Genomic DNA, 16,368 nt, shown 5'->3' with positions numbered 1-16,368 from the left:
TGGTCTCTATCAGGGATAGTACTATAGCTTCCTTGATCTTTTCAACTTTTTTCTCCGTCAGGAAAATGTTGGTTATTTTGGCATCTAGTATGTAGCCCAAGTATATGACACTCTGGCTTGGTGTTAGTTGCGATTTTTCTTCACGATCCACCCTAAACCCTGCAAGTAGGATATGCTCGTGTGGATTGGCATCCAGCCTGTCTGCAAAGAACAGTAGATCGTCTGGATATGGCATTACTCTTATGCCTTGCTGTCTTAGGTTTTCTTATTTATTTTTTAAGGCTTCTGCCATTATAGTTGAGAAGATCCTGGGTGAAGAAATGCCAAAAGGTAGAGCTGTGTATTGAAAATGTACAGTGGTAGCCAGACCCTGGACCACAAATCTTAGGTATCTTTCATAGCTCTTTTTAAATCGGTACATGAAGATATGCATCTTGCAGGTCTACTGTGGCTATGAATGCTCCCGCCGGGAGGATATTTCTGACCGAGTAGATGGATTCCATCCTGAATCTTGTGTACCTGATCTTTTTGTTGAGTAGTTTTAGGTTCAATATGAGCCTTAGTTTGCCTGATGTGCGAATAGACTCCTATTTTTTTCTTCCTCTGGTGGTATATAACAAATCACTTTTTGTTTTATTATATTTTCAACGAAGATAGAACGGTTTCGGTTTGGTCTGTGAATTCGGGAGTGTCGTCACCAGATACTTGGTTAGGGGGGGCGAGCGGAAAACTTGAGTAGCCTTCCGCTACTGTGCGAAACAAATCCGACTTTCTTCCACTGATCAGCAAAAAACGCCAATCTGCCCCCCACCTGGAGACCGTCACTGATTTTTTTGTTCTTTGGAACAGAAGGCTTGAGGATAAAATCTCCCTTGCCATTTTTGTTTTGTCCAGCACTTTTTTGGTTCTGCCTTATTTAGTCTCCTGGATGACGAAAGGGCATTTTTCCCCTGGTCCTTTTTGGTTTGAGGCAACCCCTTGTTTTTGGCTGCGGATCTGTCTCAAACTGTTTTTAAGTTGGGTCCGAATCTTCGGATTCTGATGTTCCTGAACCAGTTTCCTGCCCCACTTGGTCCACCTCATCCCCGCTGCATGAGGGGAATGGGTGTCTTATTGGTGGATAGAGTGCTGGCCAGGCTAGAGCCTCCAGTTTTATTTTAGATGTACGAAGAGGCCCAATCGTGCTTTTAATTTCCTTTTTAAAAAAGAGTCAAGCATGTCTTTAAGGAACCCCTGTGACTCTTTGGCTACCATTTTGTTGATGCATTTCTGGCATAGGGGTTTTTTCCATTCTGGAAGAAATCTGTGACCGCAAGAGGCGCATGTCTTGCTTCTGGCCTTTGCCTTTTTCTCTTCTGGGGTCTTTGTAAACAAGCACAAAGGACCCATAGAGGCAGGCAGTTGCCATACACAACAATGACAGATAGTTTCTAGTGAGGTAAAGACAGAGGGAACTCCAGAGTGCTCTGGCTTACCTTGGAGCTATCCTGACCGGCAGGATCTGCCGGGCAGGGTGGGAAGCATCTAAAATGAAACCCCTGCATAGGGACCTTTTACATGCTTCCTGCCCAGCTCCAGCCCCACCCCTATGCAGGTTGGTTGACATACGGTACCTGCATTGTCACCCCCTGGTATCGTACGGTCAGCTTCTCTTTGGGGAAGGGAGTCCATTTCTCTTCGGCTTGTTTAGTTTTAATTTTGTGAAATTTCCTTTTTGAAAATCGTGCCGCCGCCCGGAAGGGACATCAGCGGACGTTCCCCGCTCTGTACGACTTCCGCCTTCCCCAAGTTGGCTGCAGACCGGAAGCGCGTCCCCGGAAGTGTCGCGAAGCTCCAGTCCCACTGCAAATTTGCTCCTCCAACAGCGTTGATGCTGAGCAAGGAATGCTACCACGGTTGGCCTGACTGGTGCCTGAAGGGGTAAGAACCAGGAGTGCTGTAAGCGGAGGTGACCCCCTGCTCCACAGGCACGCTGGCCGGAAGGAAGGATCACTGCGGCTAGCAGGAACTAGCCTAGAAGTTTGGCAGGGTCGCTGGCTTCAGGTGCGGTTTTGGAGGAAATTCCACAGGCATCTTGACAGCTGGGGGGGGGTTGGTTGCATACCCCTCAGTAGGGGGTGAAGCCTCCGGCAGAGGCCAGCTTGCCCCATGTGCCGCCCCTGACCTGGACTGCCCAAGGCTCGCTGAACTGGACGGAAGGCTGGTCAGGGAGCCTCCTGCAATTTAGCACAGAGACTGAAAAATAAAAGTAGCAGCTCCTGTGGTCCTGAAGGAAAACACAATCAAATTGAGGCAGAAGGTATGACTGACATTTTTATAATGGTGGATTATTGTGTTTCCTGTTTCAGCTGGAAGGAGCCCATCTCAGATGCTGCCCTGGAAGACGATTAGAGAAAAATTCACTTCAAACAAAAATAGTCCACCTATTTGGTAGAACGCACAAGCCAAATACAGTTTTGAAACTACATACTGAGGTTATACAGTGTAAAATAACTCAGTGTTTAATTTAACCCCTTCACGCCAAAGGAATGCAAATATGCAGCCTCGGTTTTAGGGGGTTGTATCGAGGTGATGCTTGCAGCTCGAGGCATCACCCGTTACCTTTGTTTAGAGCCAACGGTCGGCTTTCTTGTAATGACAACTGAGGTGGTGAGCAGCCGCCCGGTCGTCATTACAAGGAGCAGGAAGCGGGACGACCAGCCAACATTTCTGCTGGCTGAAGACCCGAACAAAGCTGGATTCGACTTTGAACGGATCTTCGATGTAAAAACCTGCAAGCGATGTCATGACATCACTTCTGGGTACTGGAGCCTTAAAAGAACCAAAGAAAAAAAAAAAAATTTGGCATTTTGAATGCTTTTAAATGCAGAGGAGGGGTTTGGGGTGTTTTAGACCCCAGATCCTTCAATAAACAGTACCTGGCACTGCCTATTACTGTCATTAAGAGAGGTTTACATTCCTTGTGACAGCAATGAAATTGATACATTTTTTTTTTTTAAATTGACAGCGTAAAAATAAAAAACAATTAAGAGAAAAATACATTTAAGGTGCCCCGTCCCTCCATGCTCGGGTGAAGAAGCGAACGCATACTCAAGTCAAACACGCATATGAAAATGGTGTTCAAACCACATGTGAGGCATCACCGCGACTGTTCGGGCAAGAGCAATAATTCTAGCACAAGACCCACAAGACCCCCCCTGTAACTCTAAAGAGGTAACCATTAAAAATCTCCACAGGCGACGCTTGAAAAAAATAAGTACCGTAGTTTGTCGCCAAGTCCACAGGAGTGCACAATTATAAAGCGTGACATGTTCGGTTATCTATTTACTGGGCGTAACATATTTCACATTATACAAAAAAATTGGGCTAACTTTACTGGGTTTTTTTTTTTTTTTAATGCATGAAAGTGTATTTCTTCCCAAAAAATTGCATTTGAAAGACCGTTGCGCAATTACCGTGTGACAAAATATTGCAATGATTGCCATTTCATTTTCTAGGGCCTCTGTAAAAAATAAAAAATTATATATATATATATATATATATATATATATATATATATATATATATATATATATATATATATATATATATATATATATATATATATATATATATATATAATATATATAAAATGTTTGGAGGGTTCTAAGTACTAAGCAATTTTCTAGCACAAAATAATGATTTTAACTTGTAAGCAACATGTCAGAAAAAGGCTTAGGCTCCACGGGGAAACAAAAAAAATAAAAAAAAATGGAAGATTCTAGCAACAAAACAAGAGAAAATAAGGAAAAAATTAGCTGCTGCTCATAATTACCAGTCAGTTTACAGTTTCTATATTAAGAGAAACAAAGCTTCCAAATGATTTCCATAGACCACTCACTTTCATTCATGGATATACTGGACATTAGTGTGAATAAATGGTTCGGTATTTTACATTTTCTTTTTGCCTAGTTTTTTTTTTTTTGTCTCAACTAAGTACAATATTTGTTATGTTTACCATTAGCAATTTTATATGAGATTTTCAGCCATTGTTACCATAACAGCTGCAACAGTCTTGCTGGAAATAATGTTTCATAGTACTATCAACTAAAAAAAAGAGAAAGCGCTCCGATCTTCAGAGCATAAAACGAGAAAGAATAAAAGGGAGATGGTTTTAAACAGTCTATGCACCAGGCTCCAAACAGTTCTTGGTTAGATACAGCAAACGATGTCCAGTATGGGCAGAAGTGAAAAAAGAAAAAAAAAGTAGTTGTGATTTTGTAAGTGGTCTTGTGCTTCAAAATGCACTTTTTTATAACCCGCACACTGTAGATGTACTGCGGTAGCACCAGTGTAAGTAGCACGCCCACGCTGCGATTGGCTGCAGCACCAAACAATCAGCAGGTGCTGGTCACTGAATTAATCACCAGCACCCTCTGATCAGCTCCGGACATTACTGAAGAGAGCCCTGTGCAGGAAAACAATAACAGGCTCTCTTCTGACAGCAGCAATGTGCTGTTTTTTTCTTCCTGCAAAGCATATTTTTAGCAATGATCACTGTATTGGTGTCAGTTACCAAAAAAAAAAAAAAAAAAAAGTCAGGTGTCCAATTTGTACAACGCAATATCGCAGTCCCACTATAAGTCCATGATCACTGCCATTACTAATAAAAAAGAAAAAAAATCCATAAATATATCCCCCAGTTTGTAGATGCTTAACTTTTGCACAAACCAATCAATATACGCTATAGGGATATTTTTTTATTTTTTAACCAAAACTATGTAGCAGAATACATTTTGGCCTAAACTAATGAAGAAATTTGATTTTTTTACATTTTATTGGGTGTTTTTACAGCAGAAAGTAAACCATATTTTTTCGAAATTGTTGGTATTTTTGTTTAAAGCATAAAAAAAAAAAAAATACTGTAGGAGGTGACCAAATAACCAAAATAAAGCTCTATTTGTGGGGAATTTTATCTGGGTAGTGTCGCAAGACCACGCAATTGTCAGTTAAAGTAAAGCAGTGCCATATCTCAAAAAAAATGGCCTGGTCATGAAGAAGAGTAAATTCCAGAGCTGAAGTGGTAAACAACCACGCAGGATTTCAGAGACCAGAACAAATTAGTCTTCACATTACATTGATAATATATTTTCACACCAGCTATATTATTATGCACAGTAAGGCTTACAAACACTCAGATCTTCAAACAGTATTTTTAGGAAAACTGGAAATCCCCCCATCTGCTCAGGACCCCTCTGCATGGTAACTCTGGCAGGAAGGTCAGGAACCCTTCTTACAACACAAAGGGACCGCAATCAAGAAGGGAAATTCCATTTTCCTTGGATTCCCCTTTAATGCAAATTATCTGAAGTATAATGTACACTTTGTTCTATTTACAGCTTTTCACCCGAAGCAAGCTAACCCCCCCCCCCTCCCCCTTACACGTGGTACCTTTTTAATCATTGTACTCTCTGCCGCATCAATCTTTGCTTTCTTAGCCTCTGGACCATCTTCAACATCCTTATTACCTTTTGTCACCTTCATCTTCTCCCTGAAACAAAAAAAAAAAAACCCTCAGATTGGCACAGCTATTCTTGTGGGAAAATACTACATCCTGTAACACAAAATAGAAAACAGAAAGATTTGTAATAAAAGTATTTCCCAACAGCAGACACCACTAAATGTTTTGGAATTTAAAGAGGAATTAATCCCTCCTCTGACACTTTTACCTATAGGTAAGCCTATGATAAGGCTTACCTATAGGTACTTTAAATATCTCCTAAACATGCACTGTTTAGGAGATATTTACCTTACACGCAGCCAGTGACATCAGCGCTCTGAAGGAACGGCCGCTGGTGCCGTTTCTAAAGAGACCCGTGCCTGTCGGCTCCCGCGCGTGTGCGCGGGAGTGACGTCACCGTGGCTCCGGCCAATCAGATGGCCGGATGCCGCGATCCCGGAAGACGGGTGACTGGACATGTCGCTCGTCAGAGGTGAGCAAACGGCACAGCGGGGGCTCGTTCTAAGGTAAGTATTTCATAATGAGCTAGTATGCGATGCATACTAGCTCATTATGTCTTTCGCTTTCAGCTTGTAAAAAAAAAAAAAAAAAAAATTACTGAGTTTACAACCTCTAACAAAAAAAAAAAAAAAAAAAGACACCCATTCTGTGCACCCTCTTATTCTGGCTTCATTTGTACCTAAGGAGTCAATTTCCTCAACTTTAAAGCCAACAATCATAAACGCAAACTCAGTCCAGTCTATTCATCACCTGTACTATCCTATGAAGAGGGAGTGCCTCCCCCTAGGACAGTGATGGGGAACTTTGGCACCCCAGATGTTTTGGAACTATGTTTCCAATGATGCTCATGCACTCTACAGTGTAGTTGAGCATCATGGGAAATGTAGTTCCAAAACATCTGGGGTGCCAAGGTTCGCCATCACTGGCCTAGGACATATCCAAGGTCAAGCCCTTAAAAAAAAAAAAAAAAGTAAAGGTCAGGAACAGAAAGGAGAACAGAAACATTTCCAGTTATCAGAAGTATTATTAGGCTTTAACTTCGCTTTAAAGTTGGCTGTAAATTTAGAATGGATAAAAATTATTTTTTTTTATTTCCATGTGATCTTTATTACAGACCCTCAGGCTTGTATCATAAGCATGAATGTTTACATACAAGGCAGACACACTCCAAATATATGTACCATTCACTTCCAAAGTCAGGCACGTCTGCTCAGGTCTACAAACATCAAAATCGTCAGCTTTACATAAAACACAAATCTGTGCAAACAACAAGTCACCAACATGTTACATTTTGCAACCAACTCAATGTACAGAAGACAAGTTCTAACTTTCACATTTAAAGAACATGTGGTTCTCACTACGCTTTTTAATGATGCAGATTGGAATAAATTAGCAAGAATGTATTTGTTGTTAAAGTGTCAGTAATGACAAAGGGCAATAGCTCAAAGCCACTTGGCTTAGACAAACAGCTGTCAGAGATAAAACCTCATCACTTTGCAGTACAGGAAACCCTACATTTCTATGTACAGAAAATGGCAAGAATTGTAATTTTCTTCAGATGGAAGATTCTCTGTAGCACATAAATTAATACTACTCTAAGCCAAATACATATTGGGCAGCCACATACAGTATACAGATGGTTAAAAAGAAATCTGCTGATTCACTTTCCTCTGAACAAGAAGCTCAAACACATTAAAGAAAAATCGCTCATTAAAAAAAGGATTTCGACTTTTGAGTCAATTTGCCTTCAATGTACTTCCAAGTCACGGCTGCCTCTCAACAAAGAGACCAAAGTAGCTCCAGGTGATGGTAAATGGTGTCCTCAATGGAGCTTGTCATTTTGTTAAAACAGCTGATTAGAAACAAATGTCTTATTAGAAAAGGTTTAGGAATAACACTGCATAGTGCTTAAGCTGCATCAGAAGTAGGCCAGTATAGCAATAATTTACTGCTTCTACCTGGCCTATTGTCAAATGACAGCCGAATGGGAGCTCTCATAGGATGTCCTCCCAGGTTCATGCCTGGTGCACGCCCTGGGGGCCATGCTGCAGCGCAATCTGTCACCCGCTGTGTCCACCAGACACAGCAGATGACAGATCATTGTACCGGGTCGCTGCTGGTACCATGTGATCGCTGTGACCAATCACAGCAGATCCCAATGGATTTCATTCATATCCATTTATTGTGTACTATTGTGTTGATTTTTAGGATTGGTCACAGTGAGCACATGATATAAACAGGTCCAATTACAGTGCGTCTGAACCATGCGATATCTGTGGCCAATCCCAGTTTCACAATGGTACAGATTGGATGAATGGATGCCATTCATTAAAATTGTTTGCTTATAACTGATCACGCGAGTATAAAAAAAAAAAAAACTCTTAAATCACTTCCCCAGAGTAGTACAGTGTCACTATGGGAACACTATACTGCTCTGCTAACAGTCTGGGTGAAAAAAAAACAAAGAAAGTAGAAATAGCCAGGAACAAAGTCCCTATTGCCAGACACTAGGGGGAGCAGTGATGTCACTCCCTAGGTGCTGCAACAGTGCTATGGATGGTGGTCATATACTTTCATATAGTGAAAGCACAAGGTATTTTTGCTGGCTGCAATGGAGGACCATGGGGGCAGCTCTAGTAAGTCAAGTTTGAGTAGAGCGGGCCACGCAGCGGCATGATCTGTCACCAGCTGCATCCACCGGACACAGCAGATGACTGATCACTGTACCGGCCCGCTGCCGGTACCATGTGACTGCTGTAAACAAATCACAGCAGGTCACCTGCCAGTTGTAAACAATGGATGGCTTCATATCAAGCCATCCATTGTGTACAATTGTGTTGGTCACAGTGAACACATGGTACAGACCGGGCCAATCACAGCCCAATTGTGCCATGTGATAGCTGTGGCCAATCAACAAAACCTGAATTAATTGATTTCATTCAGTAAAATAGTTGCATATAGCAATTTAATTTCTATAAGCAAACCATGTGTGTAAAAAAAAAAAAAAAAAATAATGGCCAGGGCAGGAAGGGGGTAAAAGTGCCCGTTATTGAAGTGGGTAACGAACACTACAAGTACAGACAATTACTTGCTGTTCTGCCAGAAATGCAAGAGAGGGGTGTGTTAACTTCCAGTTCACTGCACTTAAGAGCAAGCAGAGATAAGGTGCTCATAATAAAAGTTTAGCTCAGTAGTATACACTTGTACATTGCACTTGTATTCCCCATTGACACTCAAAAACCGATCAAGGGCTAATTTGTCATATGCAAACAACACAAAATTCAATGTGTGCAGGTACTAAGAAAGCTGGGCAGATACCATGAAAGTCAGCCTACAGATTAACTTACTCAACAAATTCATGTTCTCCCAGATCAGCAAACATGTATCCATGATAACCAAAGACATCTCCCGCAAAGAACTTGATGCCGTTTTGGTGGCAGATCTGGTCCACTTTTACGAGCAAGTCTCTCGAGCAGCAGCTCAGACATACCTGGGAGCAACAAGAGGAAGAAAATAAATACCTGCAACAGTACTACGTGACACTGACCAAAAGACTGCTATTCAACATTTACAGGGAAAACGCAACCCTATTTCAACAATTGTTCATTGTTTAAAGGTGGAGGGGTTCTTTAAATGAGAACACTCAGATTAGACCTAAATCCACTAGGAGGAGGAGAGGGGAGGTTTGGAGGATAGTTTCCCCCCTTTAAGATATTTTGCAGTGTGTGTAAGCCAACTGCCCTGCTATTAAGAACTATTACACACCATGCGCTTGTCTGGAATCTACCATATGCAAGTGATAAATGGAGGTTTAGGCCCCTTTCACACATGCTGTCCGTTTTTCATCCATCTGTTGACGGAAGAAAAACTGACTTCAATGCATCTCTATAGAACAACAGATGTAAATGGACGATAATCTATTCACATTTGCCATCATCCGTTTTTTTGAAACTGATCAATTCTCTATTTTTCTTCCATTAAACGGATCGGACGAAAATCAGATGTACATTGACAAATGGCCGTTTTTCATCCATTTTTGCATTGGTAGTGGATGTAAAAAAAAAAAAAAACTAATGAAAAACTGATGAGCACTGATGAATACTTCGTACATTTTTGACAAGACTGAACTGATGAAATGAACGGTTCGCATGTGTGAGCCTTATATGCAATGTTTCCTACTAACCGAATGAAAACTTCTTTGGAATAAAAAACATTTGTTCCCATTTGTTGGGGGGATGGTTCCCATAGCCCCTAAAGTCTACTAAAATGTAGGTCAAGTTATAAGAAATATACTGTATAGCACGGGTCTCCAAACTTTTTAAACAAAGGGCCAATTTACGGGCCTTCAGACCTAAAGAGGGCCAGTAGGAGTAAAAAAAAAAATTGCATTGCACCTGTGGTCAGCAGGAGGAGGCATAGTGCCCCATCATTGGTATCAGTGAGAAATAGTTTCCCCATTATTGGTGGCAGTCAAAGAAATAATGCTTTATCATTGGTGTCTGTGGAAGTAACGGTGCCCCTTCATTTGTGTGAGTAGAAGACATTGAACCCCATCATTGATGTCAGTGGCAGGAATAGTGCCACGTTATTAGTTTCAGTGGCAGGAATAGTGCCCCACCATTGGCGTCAGTGGGAGGTATAGTGCCCCATCATTGGTGTCAGTGCCAGAAATAGTGTTTCAAAATTTGATTTATATCAGTAGAAGAAAAGTATGGCCCATCACTGATGCAAGTGGAAGGAATAAGAACCCACTGTTCATCAATGAGAGGAATTATGCCTCATTGTTGGCGTCTGTGGAAAGAATAGTGCTTCATCATTGGTGCCAGTAGGAGGAAATAATGCCTGGAATCAATGAGAGGAATAGTGCTCCAAGGGCCACATAAAAGCAAGTAAAGCAAGTAAAAGGGCCGCATTTGACCCTTGGGCCATAGTTTGGAGACCACTGCTGTATAGGTTTATTCTAAGAAATAGTATCAGATGGATAATGAGAGGTACATAAGAACATGAAACATCTATTCCTCATAATGCAAACTCAGTCTGGTTTACTACTGTAATAAATTTCACTTTAGTTAATATTATTTTGCATGATGGATATATATATAATTTTTGGATAATAGAATATATGCAGCAATCCCATTAAAACATACTATTTACGGCAGTAAAGAAGAAGTATACCATAGTTTATGTAAACACCACATTTATAAACATTTTTAGCTCAAATTTAGAATATATTTTTTTTCTCCTTTATCTGTATATTTGCATATACATGTTCTTACTGGCAATTGCTAAAAAGGCTTCTATTTTTTTTTGTTTTTCTGAGGTTTTACAAGGGTTAAAAATTTGGATGAAGATGGTATGGGTAAGCTTGAGGCCAGTTTTTGCATATTCAATTATTGCTCCCTTCCGGTTTTTTTCCCCCTTAAATTTTTGATTCGTGGATAGTGTCATGCGACCTGAAAACGTGCATGCACGCAAGACACATTGTCACGGCGACCCAAATACACTGGCATGCGTTCCACCCCGCAACCACCCACAGCGGCCTCCTTCAGTCTCGGTCACGTCATCTCCGGTTGTAAAGCTTGGATTCTGCGCCCCCATACAGGGGAATATCAGCGGATTCCTGCCACAGACACTAAGAGTCGGCACCGCTTGCAGGTGGTTATTCCAGCAGCCAAAAAGGTTACCAGTACATCCATTCCATCAGTGGGCCCTGAGAGACGGCACCGCTTGCAGCAGACATTCCAGCAGCCGAAGGCTTCCAACACAACAACATCTCCATCAGTGGGCAAATAGGCTTCAATTGCTACCTTGATAAGGCTAGGGTCTACTCTTGGGTATGGTAAACTGTTTAATTACAGCAGAATCCCCCAGTTAAAAACCTGTTTTTTATTATGACTTTTCAAGACAATTAAGGTTATATTTTAAATTATGTGATCTCCAAGGTTTGGAAATAAAACTAAACTTTTACCATATTGGGATATGTCTGAACTGGTTGTTTTAGCCCACTTGAGACACTGAAGCTTTTCAGGACTACAAGCCGTTAACATGGTGGGCACAGCATATTAGTCCTAAGTGCTTTTACAGACATTACTGGATGTGTAACATCAATCATGCATACTGTATATACTGCATACAAAAACCTACCAAAGTGCCAGTGAATAGACAGGTGGTTTAATGGTGTATTGTCAATGTAAAAATAGGATATTATAAGACTACCAGGTATAGCCATAATTGTGATAGCATCAGATTAATACAGAAGTGCCGGTTCACACTTGTGCGATGCGGGAAGGCTGCAAATTCGCAGCCTGTTCCCGCATCGCATCCGCACAAGAGGCAGTTCCACACTGCCATATGCGATACGCAGGGGGTGTCAATGAAATGTTAACGACACCCCCAGTTTGATCGCATATCGCAGTGCGATCTGACAGTTCGCACAAGTCTGAACCACTGTGCGATACGATCCTGACGCGGCTGAAAAAAAGGGTCCTGTGCGTCTTTTGTGCAGGTGCAGTGCGAATTTCAGCCATACAAAGTGTATGGCTGAATTCGCATCCGCACAGAGATTGCATGTAATGAAGGAGCAGTGCGCTCCGATATTACATGCGATCAGCGCACCCGCAGAAGTGGGAACCGGCACCAATAGTATACTTTAAAAAAATTCTGCCTTATGTAACCAAAGATATTTTGGGTTATCTAAAAATACTATATTGTATAACATAAGGCAGAATCATGTTAAGTGCCGGTTCACATTTCTGCGATGCGGGAACGCTGTGAACATACAGCGTGTCCCCGCATCGCATCCGCACCCCTGGCAGCTCACACTGCCATATGCGATACGCTGGGGGGTGTCAACTAAAAGTAACAAAACCCCCAGATCAGATCGCATATCGCAGTGCGATCTGAAAGTTCCGATTCTGCTGCGGACCAAAAAAAGGGTCCTGTGCGTGTTGGGTGTGATTGCGGTGCGAATTCATCCATACAAACTGTATAGCTGAATTTTCACCGCACAGAGATCGCATGTAATTTTAGGGGCAGTGCGCTCCGAATTACATGCGAACTCTGATCGCACAAATGTAAACCGGCACTAAAGGCTCAGAGCTTCAAAGTGTAAAATACAGCTGTGGATTCTCCTTAGAAAACCCATAGTGTTCAGGAAATCATTTGTAGATCCTGTGTTTATTCGTAGATCAAAGATCATGAGAGGGTGTGCTAAAACGGACGCAAACTACGGTAGTTTGAATTTAAAGTACAGCTTTAGCCATACCGCTGAGCAAACAGTTGAAACAAACATTGTAGCTCCTATCCATCTAAAAATTCTCTGAACTCTTACGATCCACCGATTCAGATGTATGGCACAAGAAGGTAAAAAGAAAAGTCTCTGTAGCGCCTCCAATATTTGTAAGATTTCAAATTTGAGCTAGCATGTGGCAACTCAGACAGTCAGAAAAACACAGCATTATTAAATATTTGAACATGATTTTTTTCTTTATCTGAATGCACAGGGGCAAGACTGTAGCCAGTCATCAAAATTCAGTAGGTCTAACAGCAGACACAATGCCAAGTGTGTACAAAAGGGCCCATGAGGGGGAGGGTTTTTTTTTTTTTTTTCTTCACAATGGCTTTTAGATAAAGAGAAAAAAAAAAAAAAGTTTCTGCTAGGAGAGAGAAAAACAATTTCTCCCAGCGAAGCTGCTTCCTGTTGTTCCTCTATATTTCCTGATAGACACAAAACACTGGCACTGTGCAGAACCAGCAATAGCAGCTTATATCATGAAGGCGCCCATGTCAACAGTCATACAGCACGTTCCTGCACAGCCTCGGGAAACTATTCTTCCTTTTGTGCCAACAATGAGTAGACTATTGTTTTCACTTAATACAGAGAAAAAATGAGCAAGTGCGGAACAATTACTTCCCCGATCACTTGTACCACAGAGGTCATGGATACTCCCCAGAGACTGGAGTCATGCTCTCCCAAAACATCCTGCTACTTGTTAGAAAAAGACTCATACAGTTGAAAAGGAAGAAAAAAAAAAAATGATGAATTTCAGGTTGTGTTTTTATTGGTTAATAAGCTACCCCAGACAGTCAGCGATCCTGCGACTCTGGCTGCCCTGTATCAGGGATCACTCAACAGTTTGGAATTCTTAGAGAGGTGGTGTCAACCATAGCCCAGCCATTGTTGCAGCTCCCAACCTCTCCCCTGTAGCCGCTGTTCACTGGAACTGGTGTTTCTTTTAAACACATAGGGTAGGCAGGATAGGTAGCAGAGAACATTTGTAAGCATAGTTAATGTAAAGCAGGGATACCACTTTAAACCTATCAGTCTTCCGAGTGGTCATAGGCCATACCAGGGCCTTTCTTGGTATGGCCTACAGCTGAACTCCAGTAATATATATTTTTTCTTCTTTTTTTTTTTTAACTCACTTTGGTCTAACTTGGTTACATCTAATCCTTTATATCTCAAAACCGAAGTCCACTGGGGATGCAGAAATCCACTGTAGTCTGTGCAGCATACAGTAAGCACTGGTCTCTTCAGGGTGCTGGTCACACAACTTGACTTCTGTATACTGATCACAGAGTCGGTCACTCAGCATCTACACCATTCAGAGAAAACCCTATATTTTTTTTCATGCTATTCAAAGCATTTTTTTTTTTTTTTTTTTGGACAAAGGTGGAGTTTGTGACACCATCCGCTTTTCCGCATCAACCTAATCCATTTCTGACAGAATGACTTGTGAATAATTGAAAAAACAAAAATGCTCTCTGAATAGTGGAGGTGCCGAGTGAACAACCCCCTGTGCTCAGTATACAGAATAACTTGAGTAGCACCCGGAATGGGACAGGACTGATTGTATGTAGCACAGACTAACACAGTGAATTTCAGCATCCCCAGAAGCCCTCCAGATGCGAGATATGAAAGATTAGATGATCAAGTTTTTTGATCAGAGTTCAGCTTCAATATTATAGAGAACAGTGCCAAATGTTTAACAGCATTGCTCTCTGTGAGCCCAGGATAACATGGAGACAACCCCCCAGACGCTGTGTCCATGATGCTCAAGGCTTCTGGACTAATTTGGAAAACAAATTTAGAAATTCAAGTTCTGCTTTAAAGCGGAGTTCCACCCAAAAGTGGAACTTCCGCTTTAGGTATTCTAACCCTCTGACATGCCACATTTGGCATGTAATTTTTTTTGGGGGGAGCGGGTACCTAATTTTGACAGGTACCCACTTCCGCTCGGAGCGCCGCGGCGCCCTGAGCGGAAGTTCTCCTCTCCCCCCTCCCTCCCTGCAATCTTCTGGGACATGTCAGAGGTCCCAGAAGATTGCCGGCCAATCAAGACGTGCAGCGGGACTCGCGCATGCGCAGTGGGTACCCGGCTGTGAAGCCGCAAACTGTCACAGCCGGGTGCCCACAGCAGTGATGCCGGCGCCGAGGGAGAGGATCGAGGCTTCGGGTGGCCGCATCGTTGGACAGGTGAGTGAAATGGCTGGAACTCCGCTTTAAAGTGATATTAAAACTTTTTTTCTAATTGGGGGAAAAACCAAAAACTGAAAAAAAAAAAAAAAAAAAAAAAAAAAAAAAACACACACACAAACACGTTCGGGACCTTTCACAATGATCAGTTTTTAAGTTAAAAACAAACTCTTAAAAATGCATCCCCTTAAATCCTATGGAACTCTTCACACCGGTCAGTTGCAGTTCAGTTTTTAAAAGTCCTGCTTGCTGCATTTTTATTGGTGTTTGGTACATGTTAGGGCCTTTCACACTGTTCAGTTTTTCAGTTAAAAAGCGGAAGATTCTGTGTTTATGCAATAGAGCAGCGTGAAAGCAGCCAAAAACGCAACTGACCAGTGTGAAGAGTTTTTAACTGAAAAACTGATCTGTGTGAAAGGACGCTTATACTTAACTGCTCTATGCAGTGGATTTTCACAGAGCAGCCACGATCCTCCTCTTCTCAGGTCCTACGCCGTGTGCCCCCAGAGCAAGCTATGGGGACACTTGTGCATTCTCAATCCTGAGCCCCGCTCCCTCCTCGCTGGCTGTGTTCAACAGCAGCAGGATCCAATGGCTCCTGCTGTGGTCTCTGAGCCAATGAAGAGGAAGAGAACCGAGGTGTTTAAGGTTTTTAACCTTAATGCAAAGAATGCGTTAAGGTCAAAAGACCTTTAAATGTTGCGATACTGATCTAAAATAAAAGCTCATAGAAGCGAAAAGCCATCAATATAATTTCTGGATTCGCTCACAAAACACAACTATCAGTCCATCAAACCGTGAGATCTCCATGTAAACAGAGATCTCTTTGGACTGATGTCATGACACAGCCAAGCCAAAGAATCTAAAAACCAAGATCTGGTCACTGTGGTTTCTAAGGTACAAAAAGCTGTCAACTGATTAAACCAACAAACACCAACCTAAGAATTTAATATTAGTATTGGGTGGGATGAATCCCAGTTCTCATAACATTAGTGAAAATACTCACAGCATCAAACTGCTTGAAGTAGTCCTCAGGTTTAGCCTCAACGTTTTCTGTGTCCACTTTCACTTTGACATTGGGGTTGAGGTTCTGAGCCCGCTTTTCAGAAGCCTCTGCTCTGTTGCTACCAAGTGACCCAGTAGGTATTAAGAACTGGGCCCGAGAGTCTTCTTCTGACACCTGAAAAAAAATGACAACGGTTATCAGATATCATGTGCAATAGATCTAGGAATTAGGGTCATTTTTCCACTTTTATCCTGAAACTGGGAAAGCCTTTTAAAAGGACAAGTGCACATACCTAGCCTAATATGCTTCTCATAAGCAAATTCACAAATACAAGAACAAACTTCAAAATGCGGAGCCTGCGCAGAGCCAGACAGTGCTTTAAGCAGG

The 16,368-nt window shown here is 41.9% G+C and overlaps 1 protein-coding gene across 1 annotated transcript in view; it reads right to left on the bottom strand.

Annotated features, from left to right (window-relative positions):
- The window catches only part of SAE1 (SUMO1 activating enzyme subunit 1), an 89,350-nt gene that overhangs the window by 57,401 nt on the left and 15,581 nt on the right, over positions 1 to 16,368 (bottom strand). The window contains exons 3-5 of the mRNA XM_082264364.1: positions 15,982 to 16,155; positions 8,848 to 8,990; positions 5,431 to 5,530 (exon numbers count right to left, since the gene is read on the bottom strand). Coding sequence (XP_082120490.1) covers positions 5,431 to 5,530; positions 8,848 to 8,990; positions 15,982 to 16,155 — 417 coding nt within the window. The remainder of the gene's footprint in view (positions 1 to 5,430; positions 5,531 to 8,847; positions 8,991 to 15,981; positions 16,156 to 16,368) is intronic.

The sequence above is a fragment of the Pelophylax lessonae genome (genome assembly GCF_965119305.1).
Source record: "Pelophylax lessonae genome assembly, chromosome: 7".
NCBI lineage: Eukaryota > Metazoa > Chordata > Amphibia > Anura > Ranidae > Pelophylax > Pelophylax lessonae.
Note: the sequence above shows the minus strand (reverse complement) of the source record. Positions and strands in the feature narration are given on the sequence as shown.